Genomic DNA, 14,416 nt, shown 5'->3' on the forward strand with positions numbered 1-14,416 from the left:
GATTAGACAGTCATTATCTTTAAGTACTAGGAAGTGGTTAAACTGTGTATATAAGTCTGTACTTTTATTAGAAGCATTAATACTTTATTTACCTGTGTTTACTCCTCCAGTTATAATCCAGGCACCTGTTGTTACTGCAGCTTTAATAAGACCTTTACCAAGCAACTGTTTGATGCGTGGATGGAGTTCAAATTTCTGCATCCCCCCATGTACAGAGATAACAAGCTTTGGCAGCTCCATTTGCCATTCTTTAAGAAGAAGTTGTAGAATGGCTTCAGGCTTAGTGTCATAAGACAATCTCACATACTAAGGGAAAAAAAGTTGAGCGTTAGTAGGCTCCTACAATAAACCATTACACAATTGGTAAGGAAGATCCATGAGAAGACGCAATATTGACTTCTGAACTACAGAAAAATGTGCAGCTGCCATACTTTATAAAAAATGAACAAAAAACCCTAGTACAAATATTTGGAGATTTTCCAAAAATTCAGCAGGCTATAGTAATAAGATTTTGAAGCACTGTGGAAGCCTGCAGGTAGCTTAGATGTAGGTCCATCGTAATAAAAATGTGTTCTACAAAACTTTTATAGAACAATTTCATGAGCATTTCTAAATTTGAGGATATTAATGAAAATATATTGCCAAAAATACAACCAGTTCAATTGCTGAGGCTGATTGTCTGTATATTCAATGTAAAAAGCTATTCCAATTGTGAAAATAAACCATACAACCATTCTCCCCTCCCCCATCCTCTTTGGAGTTAAAAATTAAGAATAATGCTGCATCCCTAAAACAGGCCATACAGGCCAGAGAGAGCAAATGGGTAGAAGAGAAACCTTACAGAGACCAGTTCCCAACATGTAGGGATACACACTAACACACCACCATAACCTCAACTGGTACTAGAGGACAGTTTCAGCAGATGTGCCAAGTAATGAAAGGACATGGAGACTGAACTATTTTAATCACTCCTAGATATGGTTCCTCCACGGTTGAGGAATGTGGCAAGTCAGTGAGAGGGAAACTTGTGGTGCTGTTATCCATGCTGTAGCCATTTCCAAGGAGGACTTTAGTCTCCATAACTTTCAATGCAGCACAAGCATAACATTGAATAGAAGAAATTTAGCAAAAGTTAAGCATACCTTTCACAAAAAGGCTATATAGTATTTGTCAGAGCAAACATGGTCTTTCTGGTTACCAACATCTGTGCAGATTTTTTTCTGTGACAGTGAGTGACACCATTATAAGTAAATGAGATTTTTATTATGATTTACACAACTGGGGAGGGTGGCATGAACTAGGGTAGTGGTCACCACTAGTAGATCAGGATCTACTGGTAGATCTTGGAACCTCTGACAGGTGATCCTGAGAGGCTACCAAGTGCTGGTACTTCATCTGCCCCTTTCAGCACTGCTATGCTGCTCCTGCCTTGGAAATGCCCCTCATTCTTGGGAGCCTCCTGCTTCTCATGCCCTGCACACCAAGAAGAGAAAGAGGGGCTTCTGATGTCCGGGTGTCTCTTCCTCCATCCTGTACCCATCTCCACAGAGCAGACGGGGGCAGGAATGGAGGGAGTTTGCTGGCTGCATTTGGGAATGGTGCAGGGCCAGGGTAGGGGTGAGCCTGCCTTAGCCCCCTGCACTGCCACCCAGAAGCCACCTGTGGTAAGCAGTGCCCATCTGGAGCCAGCATTCTGAACCCCAGCCGCAGTCCTGAACCTCTCCTGCACCCCAAACCCTGCCCCCAGTCTGATAAAAGTGATTGAGCATTGGGGAGGGAGGATGGAGTGAGCAGGGGAGGGGCCTCAGAGAAGGGGCGGGAAGGAGGTGGGACAAAGGTATTTGGGTTTGAGGTAGATCATGGATTGCACTTAAATTCAAAAAGTGATCTTGTGCTTAAAAAGGTTGGGAACCACTGAGGGGGCATGGGAAGAAATGTCCAGGGAGGTAGCACCACCCAGCCCCCATCTGCTTCCAGTCACATCCACAACTCCTCTTTGCCCCCCAGACCAGCTCCGCCCTCATTCCTTCTCCTCCCCTCATTTCCTCTCCTTCCCCACACCAGCACTGCCTCTAGCTTTAGCTCCTTCCCCATCCCCAGTTCTACAGTCAGCCCAAGCTCCCCTGCTGAGCCAACTGTGTAGTAATGAAGTAGAGGCACCGACAGATTCCATTGCTGGTAAGGTGCGGGGGGGGGGGGGGGGGGGCGGGGGGAGAAGACAGGAAAAGTTTGGGCACAACTGGACTAAAGAGAAGTCAACATTTGGAATAATAGGACTCCTAATGATGATAGTATCCTCCCTATCTCACAACATAGATATGGGCATTTCATCACCTTACCAATTCTTTCATTTCAAACAAACAAACAGCTGGCAGGAAATGGTCTAGATCAGGGGTGAGCAATAAGTGGCTTGCAGGCTGGACGTAGTTCACCAGGGTTGGCTTCTGTTGGATCACCAGAGGCTTTCAGCACATCCACAGGTACAGCCACTCGCAGCTCCCAGTGGTCTCGGTTTACCTTTCCCAGTCAAAGGAAGCGGCAGGAAACAGTGGTCCAGCTCACGCCACTTCCCATAGCTCCCATTGGCAGGGAGTGAACCACAGAGATGCTGGTCAATAGAGCATCTGGTGGCCTGCCCATGGCCCGCTTATTGCCCCTCTTGATCTAGATAACTTAGTCCTGTCATGAGGGCAGGGGATTGGACTAAATGACCTCTCAACGTCCCTTCCAGATCTATGATTCTAAATGGAGTATTCAAATTTCCCTTGACTCATTGGCAGACAAAAAGGAAAAAAAGTCATCTTGTACATACCTTTGCTCTGTATGAATGAGAGCCACCTTGAAAGTTAATAACACCATAAGCATCAGTTGAACTCTGTTCTGTGTGTTTTCCCACTGACCATTCTTCTATTTCTTGATTGAAGTTTTCACTTAGTTTGACATCTGAATATTTCACGGCAAGGCTTGCAGTAAAGCAAGCATGTTGCCTGACCAAGCGACCGCAGCAGCACCTGCATAGGATTAGATTTACATTTGTAGTCATTAATCTCATTGTATCTGAATGCATGGAGAGGGGACAAATATTTTTACAACAGAGTCACAGGGTGGGAAAAAAGGGGCAACATCCATACCTATAAACTAACTTTCTGAACCTCAGTCACATCTTTATAGGGTTGTCTCTACACTAGCACTTTTGTCAGTAAAAATTTTGTCAGTCAGGGTTGTGAGAAAAGATTCATTGACAGAATTACCAGTGTGGATAAAGCTATGTCGGTAGGGTGGGGCTAGCTTCATTATGCCAGCAGGAGAGCTCTCTGTCACTAGCATACAGTGTGGCTGCAGAGGAAACTTTACAGAAGCACAGCTATGCCGCAATAGGGTATAAAGCAGGGTTCGGCAACCTACAGCACATGTGCTGTAAGTGGCACATAAGCCAATCCTGAGTGATACGCATGGCAGGAGCTCAGACCCCCACCCTCCCGGCAGCAGCTGGAGCCTTGCGGTCGCCATGCAACTGTAGACAGGAGAACCAGCTTCGGCCTCCTGCGGGAAGGGCAAGCTGGGGAAGGGGGGAGGTGTGGGTGCTGGGGCAGCCCAGCAAACAGAGCAGGCGGTATGATCCCATACTGGGCTCCACATCCCTGGGACTAGCCCTGCTCAGCCTGGGCATGCAGCTGCCACTCCCCCACTTACAGGCTCTGCTCCCTGTTTCAGGAGGGGGCAGGACCAGAGCTGCTCTGCAGATACAGGGCAGGCAGGAAGCCAAAAGCTGTTGCTGTCTCCGTGGGATGTGGGGGTTCAGGTTTGCACTGTGTTGCTCCCTGCGGGGTATGTGCAGGGGCGGGGAGACCCTTCCCTAGAGCCCCACTGTGCCCAGCCGGGCTGGAACCAGCCATGGGCAGCCTTGAGCTCTACTGGTCCCAGCCGCAGAGCTGCAACCTGTCTCCACACCTGTCCCCTTCTCACCCCAGTGCTGCTTCCAGGAGGCTGCGAGTCCCAGCGCTGCTGCCCTGCAGAGGTACACGCTGGGAGCACAGGAATGTGCAGACACAGAGGAGGTGAAGGAGGACAAAGGGGAAAGGCTGAACTAGCGGGGAGGGGGGAAGGATGAAGCAATACAGGGATTCAGGCTGCGGTAGGAGAGATCATGGGGCTGAGGGGAGCAAGGATAGAGTCGAGGAAATATGTGAGGGAGGATACAATTTTACTTTGCAGAAGCTGCCCTTTTCTTTACTCCCCACTTCTTTACCTTCCTCCCCAACTACTACTTGGCTGCATTCTCACCCTCTCACCTTTTCTGCGTTAATCCCCCAACCCCCTCCTACTCCAAACTCCCTCTCATACCCCTATAAATACACCCTCTTCTGCAGCCAAACTCCCTCCCAGTCCCTGCTCTCCTCACCCCCTCCTGCATCCCACCTCCTGCCCAGATCCTGTATCCCTATTCCACTCATTGGCAGTCCTGTCCCGCATATTGAACCCCTCATTTTTGTCCCCACCCCAGAGCCTAAGGAGGTTCTCAAAATCCACTAACTCCAGAAAAGTAAATCTGGCCTATGGGAAGCCCGGAACCTCAGTCCTCCCTGTCCCTTCCCCTTATGCCGTGGGGCTGGAGTGCCAGAAGTGTGAGGCATCTCAGTTGGGGGCAACATCAGTGAGGGTTGGGTTTTTTGGAGGAGTTTTTTTGCTTCTCACTTGTGTGGTCCCCAATTGATTTTTCTGTGGGTCAGTGGCTCCTGACCCAAAAAAGGTTTCCCACCCCTGCCATAAATAAAGAAAACATTTAAACCTTTATGTTGGACATAAATGAATATTTTATTTTATTAAAAATGAAGTGTGATAAAGTAACATGAGAAATTTAAAATGCGTAATCTGTTTAATATATTTAAATTAAACCGTTCTCCCCAGCTGCAGCTGGTTCAGAAAATATGGCCACTGTACCCAGCCTTCCCTTGTTACTTTGCCCCCCTTCCCTTCCCGGCACACAGATCTGTAAACAGAAATGAGTACGTTAAATCTTGGTACACCACTTCTGAAAGGTTGCTGACCCCTGGTATAAAGTATAGGAAAACCTTTGGATGAGTCATTCCAATCTAAATGCTAGCAAGCTGATGTAAATCAAACCCAGCAAGAGATTTTGGCACTTGCCACTAATTCTCACATATTTTCTCTAGTTTTCCCACAAACAAATGTTCCCGTAACACCCAGAGCAAAGATACACAGATGATTCTTAATTATGTCAAATACTGATGGCTCTTATTCAAAGTTAAAAAGAGTGCCTGAAATGGAAGTCAAAACACATTAAGTGCAGGCTAGCAGTGTCCAAAGTAGTTTATTTGTTTAAGTTACCTGTTTCCTAGATGTAATAGGCAGCACTACCGTGTGTGTATGCATTGTGATACAGTCTTTAATTCTGTAATCACATACTATTTTTTCCCACATGATCTCTACCTCATTCAGTCTACAGGACAGACCTGCTCTAGTAACCAACCAGACTGCGTAATGAAAGACTATTTTCTTTAGGACCCTTACCTTATTTGTGGGAAAAGCTGAACAAGGCAGGAGACGGCAGGAAGACAGAGGATGGCCTCAAAGATAACACTATTGAATGCTGCCCTGACAAACTGGATTCCATACCCTACTTCTGAAACAGTGTTCCTATGTGATGCTAATCAAGTCACTTGAACAAAAAACTTGTGTAGACTCCTATGTCAGGAAGAATACTATCAATTGACTTTGATTCTTATCTGCTTCCTTTTAACTACCCAATCTTCAGATACTTACTGATTCCCTTTAGCTCCATCTTCCACCCCCCTCCTTCTTTCCCCCCTCCTCCCCTTCCCCCCTTCTCTCCTATTTATTTTGGGTCTGCACATTCTAAACTCAAAACTCTGGTCTTCTGAAGAAGTGGGCTGTGCCCACGAAAGCTCATGATACCATCTACATGTTTTGTTAGTCTATCAAGTGCTACCAGACCATTTGTTGTTTTTACTAATGGTATGTTCTACAGATCAGATCTGAGGATATCAAATGAGGAAGTGCTGACTGCTCAAAGCTGCAATTGAAATCAATGGGATTTGTGCTTTCAATGTACACTGCTACATAATGGTAAATACTTCGGAGAGAAAAATAAAATCAGGTCCTAGTTCTCTCAAATTGGTCATCCAGAATTAGCAAAAACTTTTGATCTTATTTTTCTGTGCCTCAGTTCCCCACTGAAAATGTAAATATCACCATCCCTTAACCTCACAGGAGTGCTGTGAAAATAAATTAACACTTGTTAAACGGACACAGTAGTAACCAACATGATAAAGGGCCCATGAGGAAATTAATCATTCTGTCTTCAGAGAAGAATTTGAATACCATGAGTAAAGAGGGCTGAGGTCACATTTTGAGCAAAGATAGGACAAAATACCAAAACGCTGCTCATAAGTGAGCACAGTTCATTCTGTACATTGAATGAGATAGGGAGAAATTCATAACATAATCATGTTAAAGACTGTATCATAATGTATATGCATATAGTGGCCTTAATTCTATTATTCTGTAACCACCGAGTGTTTGATTTTGCAACCTTGTGTTTTAACATGGTTTTTGCATGTAATTTTATACAATAGCCCATAGTGCATTCAGCTTCCATATAATGCTATATATTTTATAAAATCTTCTATTTCTAATCCTATTTTAAAAAGTTAAATATTTCTTCAGAGATTTATTGTAATAAATCAAAGTTATAAAGAGCTGCTTACCTGACAAGTTGTTGACAAATCTGACATCCCGGAAGGCATCTGTGAAAAGAGACAGGTAAACACACACTTAACTTTCTGTACACTTCACATAAATACAGAACAAAGATGTTAAACAAAAAAAAGATCTATAAGGATACAGAAAACGTGTACCTAAACTTTCCCCCAAATATATATATTTTAAGCTTTTCTCAGTGTGTTCTGATTAGTAGTAACATAGTATGTCATGGCAACACCAGGACGGTTAACACACAAAAAAATGTTCCACAGCTATATGTTAAGCTACAAAAGTCAACTTCTATTAAAAAAGTTTCTACCTGCACTCATTGAAACGTTTATAAACAAACATAGGCCTTCTCTACATTACAGAGTTTCATTGACAAAACAGTGGAAGATACACACTGTGTTGGTGTAGACATTGCACTTGCTTATGTTGTCGTAAGGGGCCTCCGGGTGGCATCCAATGCCCATCATGACTATTCTCATAAGCAATTTCTACTCTGCTGCCCTGCAGACACACACACACAAGCATTTTTGAAATTCCACTTCTTATTTGCTCTATGGGTATATCTACACTGCAACGCTATTTCGGGATACCTCCAGTATCCAAAAATAATGACCCCGCATCTACACAGAAAGCCCATTATTTTAAAATATTTTTCAAAATAATGGACAACGCTATTTCAGCATCCCTGTACCCCTCGTTCCATGAGAGTTAAGAGATGTCTTGAAATAGAGCGTTATTTCAAAATTTGGCACTGTGTAGACATGCCACATTTCAAATTTCAAAATAGAATCAAAATAAGATACACAATGTGTGTAAGACAAATTGCATATCTTATTTTGATTTAAGGGTGCTGTGTAGACACATCCTATGTGATACACCTTTTCACAGCTGATCATGCCAGCTTTCTATAGCTTATGGGCTCCCATGCATAGTAAACCAGAGTTGCTGGATCTGCTGGGTCTGTAGGGAGAAGTCTGTGCAGTTGCTGCTCTAATCTAGCTAAAGGAACATTGACTCCTACAAGCAAGATTGCTCATGGCTTAGAGGAGAAGGGGCATGAAAAGGATATAAAGCAGCGTCCTGACAGGTATACCAGAAGGCAAGAGAAGCCAACCCTTGCTCTGGTGTGGCACTAAAAATATGCCACTTCTACAAGGAGCTGCATGGTATCCTCAGTGGTGACCCCACCTTCACTGCCAAGAACTCTGCAGATACTTTAGGGGTATTAAAGGCAGCACCCAGAAGAATCTGGAGGAGGATTTGGGACAGGCAATAAGGTCATGTGGTGGTGTGGCAAGCCAGGACCTCTTTCTGATTCCATAGGGGACTGGCCAATCACACCAGTCATCTGGCCAGAAACAGATGAGGGGATCTCTGGTATGTACTAATTTTTCTTTATAATACATGATTACATGAGGTATAGGTGTCTTTTGTGATATACTGCCCACGGGAGAAGGGTAACAACACTAGTTATTGAGGTTTGCGTCTGCTTTGCATTCCCTTTAGCAGATACACAATGGGGATCCTGTGGAAAAGTTTGTTAATGCATGCAGAGATCTCACAAGAATCCTCTCGAGAGACCTCTAGGAAACTTTCCTGCAGATACTCTGCAATCCTCTGCCAAAGGTTCCTTGGCAGAGCTGCTCTGTTTCTGTTTCAGAGGGAAATTTTGGCGCAGCATTTCACAATTACTTCTTGAGGAATCACTGTATCACACAGGCAAGTTATATATGGTCCTGATCAGTGTTCCCTCTAAGCTGTGTGCCTGCACAGGGGCACACTAAAAATTTTAAGTTCACCCACGTTATTTTAAGAACCAGGCAGCAGCACTCACAACTCATCTTTCTAGTAGAACAGAAGGTGAGTGGTGGCAGCAGCAGCAGCCAGGGGCCTGATGGGTTCCTGGCAGTAGGAAACTACCCTTTTGATCCGCCTGGAGCCGCGGTGCGTGAGGTGAGGCTGTTCCGGTGTGGCTACTGCTTTACTCCAGCTGGAGCCGGGGCCACCCACGGTGTTATTTTTAGTACCAAAGTCCTGTGGGGACTGGGATCGGGACCACAGTACTAAAAATAGCACTGTAGGCAGCCTCTGCTCTAGTCCTAGCACGTGGTCCCACCCCAGGAGCAGCTGGGTCTGGGGCTGCAGTACTAAAAATAGCACCGCAGCCCTGGCTCCAGCCCCTGCAAACTGCCTTCCATGTCAAAGGTAGAAAGTTAGGGAAGGGACAGGAGGAGAACTAAGCGGAAAGTGGGTAAGGAGAAGAAGGAACTTGTGCTGAGAGGTAAGGAAAGGCCAGGGCAGGAGAAGAAAGGGGAAGGCAACAAGGGGCAGGGTGGAAGAGAGACAAATGCCAGGGTGTCAAGAGAAGACAATGAGGAAAAGGGCAGGAAGGAGGGAGAGAAGGGAAGGTGTCAGTGGGGGTGCGAGGAGGGGACAGGGTGATGCTGGGAGAGGAAAGGGAGAGACAATGGGGGCAAGAGGGAGGAAAAGGAGACGGTGCCAGGCAGAGGATAGAGCAAGTCATATGTGAGGGCACAGAGGGGCATGAGGAGAACCGGGACAGAGGGTGGTGAGGGAGTGGGCACTAGGGAGAAAGAGGACAAAGAAGGCAGTGAGGGAAGGGGGAGGCACTAGGAAGGTGCAGGGGTAAAGAAAGATGCAGGTGCCAGGAGGCTTGTGGGGGTGAAGCAGAAGGGCAGATATGTGGAGGGACCAGAGGAGAGAGGCAGAGCAGGTGGGTAGAGGGAGGTGTTAAGAGAGGAGATGGGGAGGGGTAGCTACAGATGATCAGAGTGGGGCTAGAGGAGGAGTGGGCTTAGTGGGAAGAAAAGGGCTGGTGCAGGGGTCGAGGAGGATGGGGAGGGGGAGAGCAGATCCCAAAAGGGCTGAGGGGAGTGAGAAGGGCAGGAGCCAGGACAGTAGAGAAGGGTGAGGGGCAACAGCAAGCACCAGGGAAGCATATGGGGCAAAGGGAAGGTGGGAGACATGGGAAAAGGGAGAGGTTTATAAGATATTTATTAATAACTTGGGTGCCACAGTGGCACACATCCAAACAAGCGCACATTAATTCAATATTGGTGCACAAGACAAAACTCACTCCGCTCATGGGTGGAAAATCTTAGAGGGAACACTGGTCCTGATCTGAAGCGACATGCATGTAGGAGAAGCACCCTCGCATCTTTGATTATCCTCAGCAATATGATTTCAGCTTTGATGGCCCCTCACCTGTGGAAAATGGTGCTAATATTCAAAACAGTGTCCAAGGGCACATGTACTGATCTTGGTGCAAAGCCAACCAGACCCTTTATCCTGTCCTGCACAGTCCGCCTGTCCTCCTCACTCCCCACTCACATGCTAAACTCACCATATTTAGTGCTCTGACCATTCTGTGTGTTTAACAAGGGAAAGAGGTGTACGTAACTTATGAATTAAAACTGAATGCAAACACAATATTGACTCTGTGTATTGTTTCTTTTGATTATGCAGATGTAGGTGCTGCTGCTTGAAGGCTCATCCCCAGAGCACCTCTACCAGATAAGGAGATGAATGAGGAAGAGTAAGGAAGACACATTTCAAGAATTGCTGCAGTCATCAGATCAGGCCAATAGCAAGAACAGAAAAGCGAGACAGACAAATGAGAAACTACGAGAGGAAAGAGTCAGGAGCGAATAACAAAGTTCATGGAGGACCTGAGAGCCTCAGGTCCCTGATTTCTCTGCAGGAGGAACACGAATGCTCAGCTCCCCTGAAGCCCAAACAGAACTGCATTCTGTGCCTCCTCCAAACTCCTCTCACACATTTCTGTCACATTCCTAACCATTTGAAAAACCCTTTCACTTCACTGCAGGGGACTTTTGCCATAACAGCTAAACTTACATGTAGCTATGAGATCCTCACTTCAGACAGTGCTATTCGTGCTCATGTCACTTGTAAGAAATGTTAATCAAGGTATTGCCTTTAATAAAAGTTGAATCTTACAAAAACAGTGATTTTTTTTGTCCCCCACACCGGGTGGTTGCAACAGAAATTCAAACAGTGGCAATCACCACATTTGAAGACTACAATTAATGCTTAGGCAGAAATCATTGCAAAGGTCATTCAAGGTGGCAAGTAAACTGCCTCGCTGAAATCATTACAAAATGACACATTACTGGGTCTCTGTGTCAATATGCTGCTTCAAAGTCTCCTCAATTCAAATAGTCCCCCATAGAGCTCCTCTAATAACCCTGGTGTCTGGCTTGCTCAAAAATCAACCACCAGGGAATTCATTCTAATGCTCCATACTTGGGGAGACTATTCCCTCTTGTCTTTAGAAATGTTCTGCAGTGTACTGAGATTTAACCTGCAAAAAAGGTGACCTTTTAATCTGAGAAAGACACATTCTACGGTCAATCTGCACTTGCTGAGTGTGATAATGAAGTGCTCCTTGCAGCTGTCAAGGTTTCAGGAGGCCATTAACGGCCCTCACATTAGCATCCCTGCAACCCCCACGTGGGGCTTCCCAACTCCAAACTGACTTGTGACTGACTGGTAGCAGTGTGCAGTTGCCTGCTTCTACACAGTGCTCACTGCTCATTTTTCCAGCTTTCATTTCTGTCTTGGCACCAGAGGGCAGGAGCAAGCTCCATAAACAATTCAAAGAAGGTGGCTTTTTTACACACAAAAAATTCTGTAGCCAATGTTCACCACCTAAAACCTGCATCAGAATCTGATCCCCCCTCTCAATACTTGATTTCTGAGCCCAATAGTATCTGTTCACCTTGAGCAGCTACTCTATGAATGTCAACATTAATTTTTAATTATTTCTCTCCATGGCACACAGTAGGGCAGGCAGCATGGATTCCTGTTAGTATTTCACAAAGCTGAAAATCTGAAGAGTCAGTGGTGCTGTGTTTATAACACTTATCACAAGATGGGTGAGCAATGTAGGATCCATGCTTTCAGGCAAAGAGGACAGGCTCAAGATTTACAAGGGCAGTTGAAACACAGTGCAAAATTCAGTCAGAAGTCCTTGATATTATAGGACAGAGAAAACTGCATCATGGGAGTGGTAATTATCATTCCGCCCCTGTGATGTACTGCAATCCATTTCCAGAACTTCTACTGGGAGAAAGTGGCAATCTGCACTGTAGGATTTATGGTGCACTAGTCTATCAGTGCACGAACACCAACTGTGCACATGCTTTGCTGACACAAAGAGCATTGTGGGAAAATGCCCAGACAATGTAATAACAGTGGTTCATGATCAGTGACATAACTTAAGGGAATTTAACTCTGTAGTGTAGACATGGCCTAAATTATACTTTTAGTCCATGAGTCACCCAAGTACATACATAGTCCAATTAAAGTTACAAAGTGGTCTAATTTCCATTAACTTCAATGGTATTACTCACACTGTTTTAGTTAAACCTCTACCTAAATGGTAAACTGGGGTCTTAAAGTAGATAGTATGAAACTTTCATATATTTCTTCAAATCCTGGGGGGATAATATGCTGTCTTTTTTTTGGCTCAATACTTTAAAATCTGTGCCATTACTCCCTCAGAGTTGATCCTTTTCATTCATTTGTTTTGTTGGGATTTTTTGGGGGGTGAGAGTCATTTTGTACTACATTTGCATAAGGGTAAGCTAGGTACTAACTTGTACAATGTTCTGTTAATGCAATTAATTCATTGTGAAAAGATTCAGAAATTCTAATTCCACCTCCTTCCAAATCTAATGCTAAACATCTTTTCTCTTTGCCTTTACTTTCTCATTCTGCTGCTAGCAACCTTAAGAATGAACCTTCAATTTTAAAAGAAATGTACAGGCAGTCCCCGAGTTACGTGGATCCGATTTACGTCGGATCCGCAGTTACGAACGGGGTTTTTCTAGCCCCGGAGGACAGGAGCGGCAGGACGCCCAGATGCTCCGTGGTCCCGCCGCCCGCGTCCTCCGGGGCGAGAAAAGCTGCTCCGCGTCTCCCTGGTCTCCTGGGGGGGGATAGCCCCCCCCAGCAGACCAGGGAGACACGGAGCAAAGCCGCGGAGCACGGGGGCAGCGGGACAGCCCAGACGCGCCGTGGGGACCAGCAGACCAGGGAGACGCGAAGCAAAGCCGAGGAGGACCCGGGCGACGGGACCACGGTGTGTCTCGGTCCGCCGCCCGCATCTCCCTGGTCTGCTTGGGGGGGGGGGCATGCAGCTAGTGCACCCCCCCCCCCCAGCAGACCAGGCTTTTCTCCGGACACCTGCAGACCAGGGAGACGGGGAGCAAAGCCGGGGAGCACACGGGCAGCGGACAGCCTAGAAGCGCCATGGAGTAAAGCCGCGAAGGACCTGGCGGCGGGACCGCGTCTCCCTGGTGTGCTGGGGGGGGGGGGGGGGGGGGAGGGCGCAGCTAGTACCCCCCCCCCCAGCAGACCAGGCTTGTCTCCGGACGCCTGTGGTAGAGCAGCTGGGGTGCTGCTGGTGGGTCCCGCAGCGCCGCTCTGGACGCTACTGGACCAATCCGGCAGCGCCCTAGCTGCTCTGTCCCAGGCGTCCTGATTCAGCCGCTGCTGGTCAGTTTCAGCAGCGGCTGAATCAGGACGCCTGGGGCAGAGCAGCTGGGGTGCTGCTGGGTTGCTCCAGTAGCGCCGAGGAGCGGCGCTACTGGAGCAACCCAGCAGCACCGAAGCTGCTCTGCCCCAGGCGTCCCCAAGTCAGCTGCTGCTGAAACTGACCAGCACTGACTACAGGAAGCCCGAGGCAGAGTTGCTCTGCCCCGGGCTTCCTGGAATCAGCCGCTGATCAGTTTCAGCAGCAGCTGACTTGGGGACGCCTGGGGTTCTTAAGTTGAATCTGTATGGAACTGGCGTCCAGATTCAACCTGTTGTAACTGATCAGAGGCTGATTCCAGGAAGCCCAGGGCAGAGCAACTCTGCCCCGGGCTTCCTGTAGTCTGCCGCTGGTCAGTTTCAGCAGCGGCTGAATCTGGACGCCAGTTCCGACTTACATACAGATTCAACTTAAGAATAAACCTACAGTCCCTATCTTGTACGTAACCCAGGGACTGCCTGTATTTGCATCAGTTTTTTGTAATTTGCATCATACACAATTAAGTGATCCATACAATCCAAGTCCATAATATATTCTTGCATAAGACTGTAGAAAAATTATCTAAAATAAAATTATATTGCATATTCTTATGTTCCTAAATATGCTAAATAAATTAAAACAAAGCAGGTTTAGCCTTTTGAAAGGTACATTTAGTTATAAATAATCTGGGTATTTAACATGAAACTAGATTTCAATAACTGCCAAATTTGGTCTCTAACTATAGATCACAATGTATGCTAAGCAAAATTATTCTGCTAGACATCTAAAAATGTTTCTCATCTACCTTTGATTCCTTCATTCACATTTCAGGAACTACCGTACGATAATATCTAAAAAATGGATTGGCCAAATGTGAGAATTCATCTCTGGGCTACAAATGGGTTAAACTTAAAAAAGACAAGCACTGAAAGACTGTTTTGTTCCCTGGGAAATGCTCTGGAAATTTTAATAGCTTCCTAATTACACTGCTTGCATTTGCAAGTTTTCCATGTGTTTCAATTGGATCATGGCAGTAAATTCTAAAACCTTCTCAGGGTCCCATGGCTTCAAGGAATTTAATGAATCATTTGTGGTACATTTCACAGA

General features: G+C 46.1%; 1 protein-coding gene across 2 annotated transcripts in view; it reads right to left on the minus strand.

Annotated features, from left to right (window-relative positions):
- TRPM7 (transient receptor potential cation channel subfamily M member 7) overlaps positions 1–14,416 on the minus strand; it is a 116,085-nt gene that overhangs the window by 77,816 nt on the left and 23,853 nt on the right. For both annotated transcript variants that reach the window (XM_075897155.1, XM_075897154.1), the window contains exons 3-5: positions 6,750–6,788; positions 2,813–3,011; positions 93–306 (exon numbers count right to left, since the gene is read on the minus strand). In XM_075897155.1, the coding sequence (XP_075753270.1) occupies positions 93–306; positions 2,813–3,011; positions 6,750–6,788 (452 nt within the window). The remainder of the gene's footprint in view (positions 1–92; positions 307–2,812; positions 3,012–6,749; positions 6,789–14,416) is intronic.

This window comes from Pelodiscus sinensis, chromosome 14 (genome assembly GCF_049634645.1).
Source record: "Pelodiscus sinensis isolate JC-2024 chromosome 14, ASM4963464v1, whole genome shotgun sequence".
Taxonomy (NCBI): Eukaryota; Metazoa; Chordata; order Testudines; family Trionychidae; genus Pelodiscus; species Pelodiscus sinensis.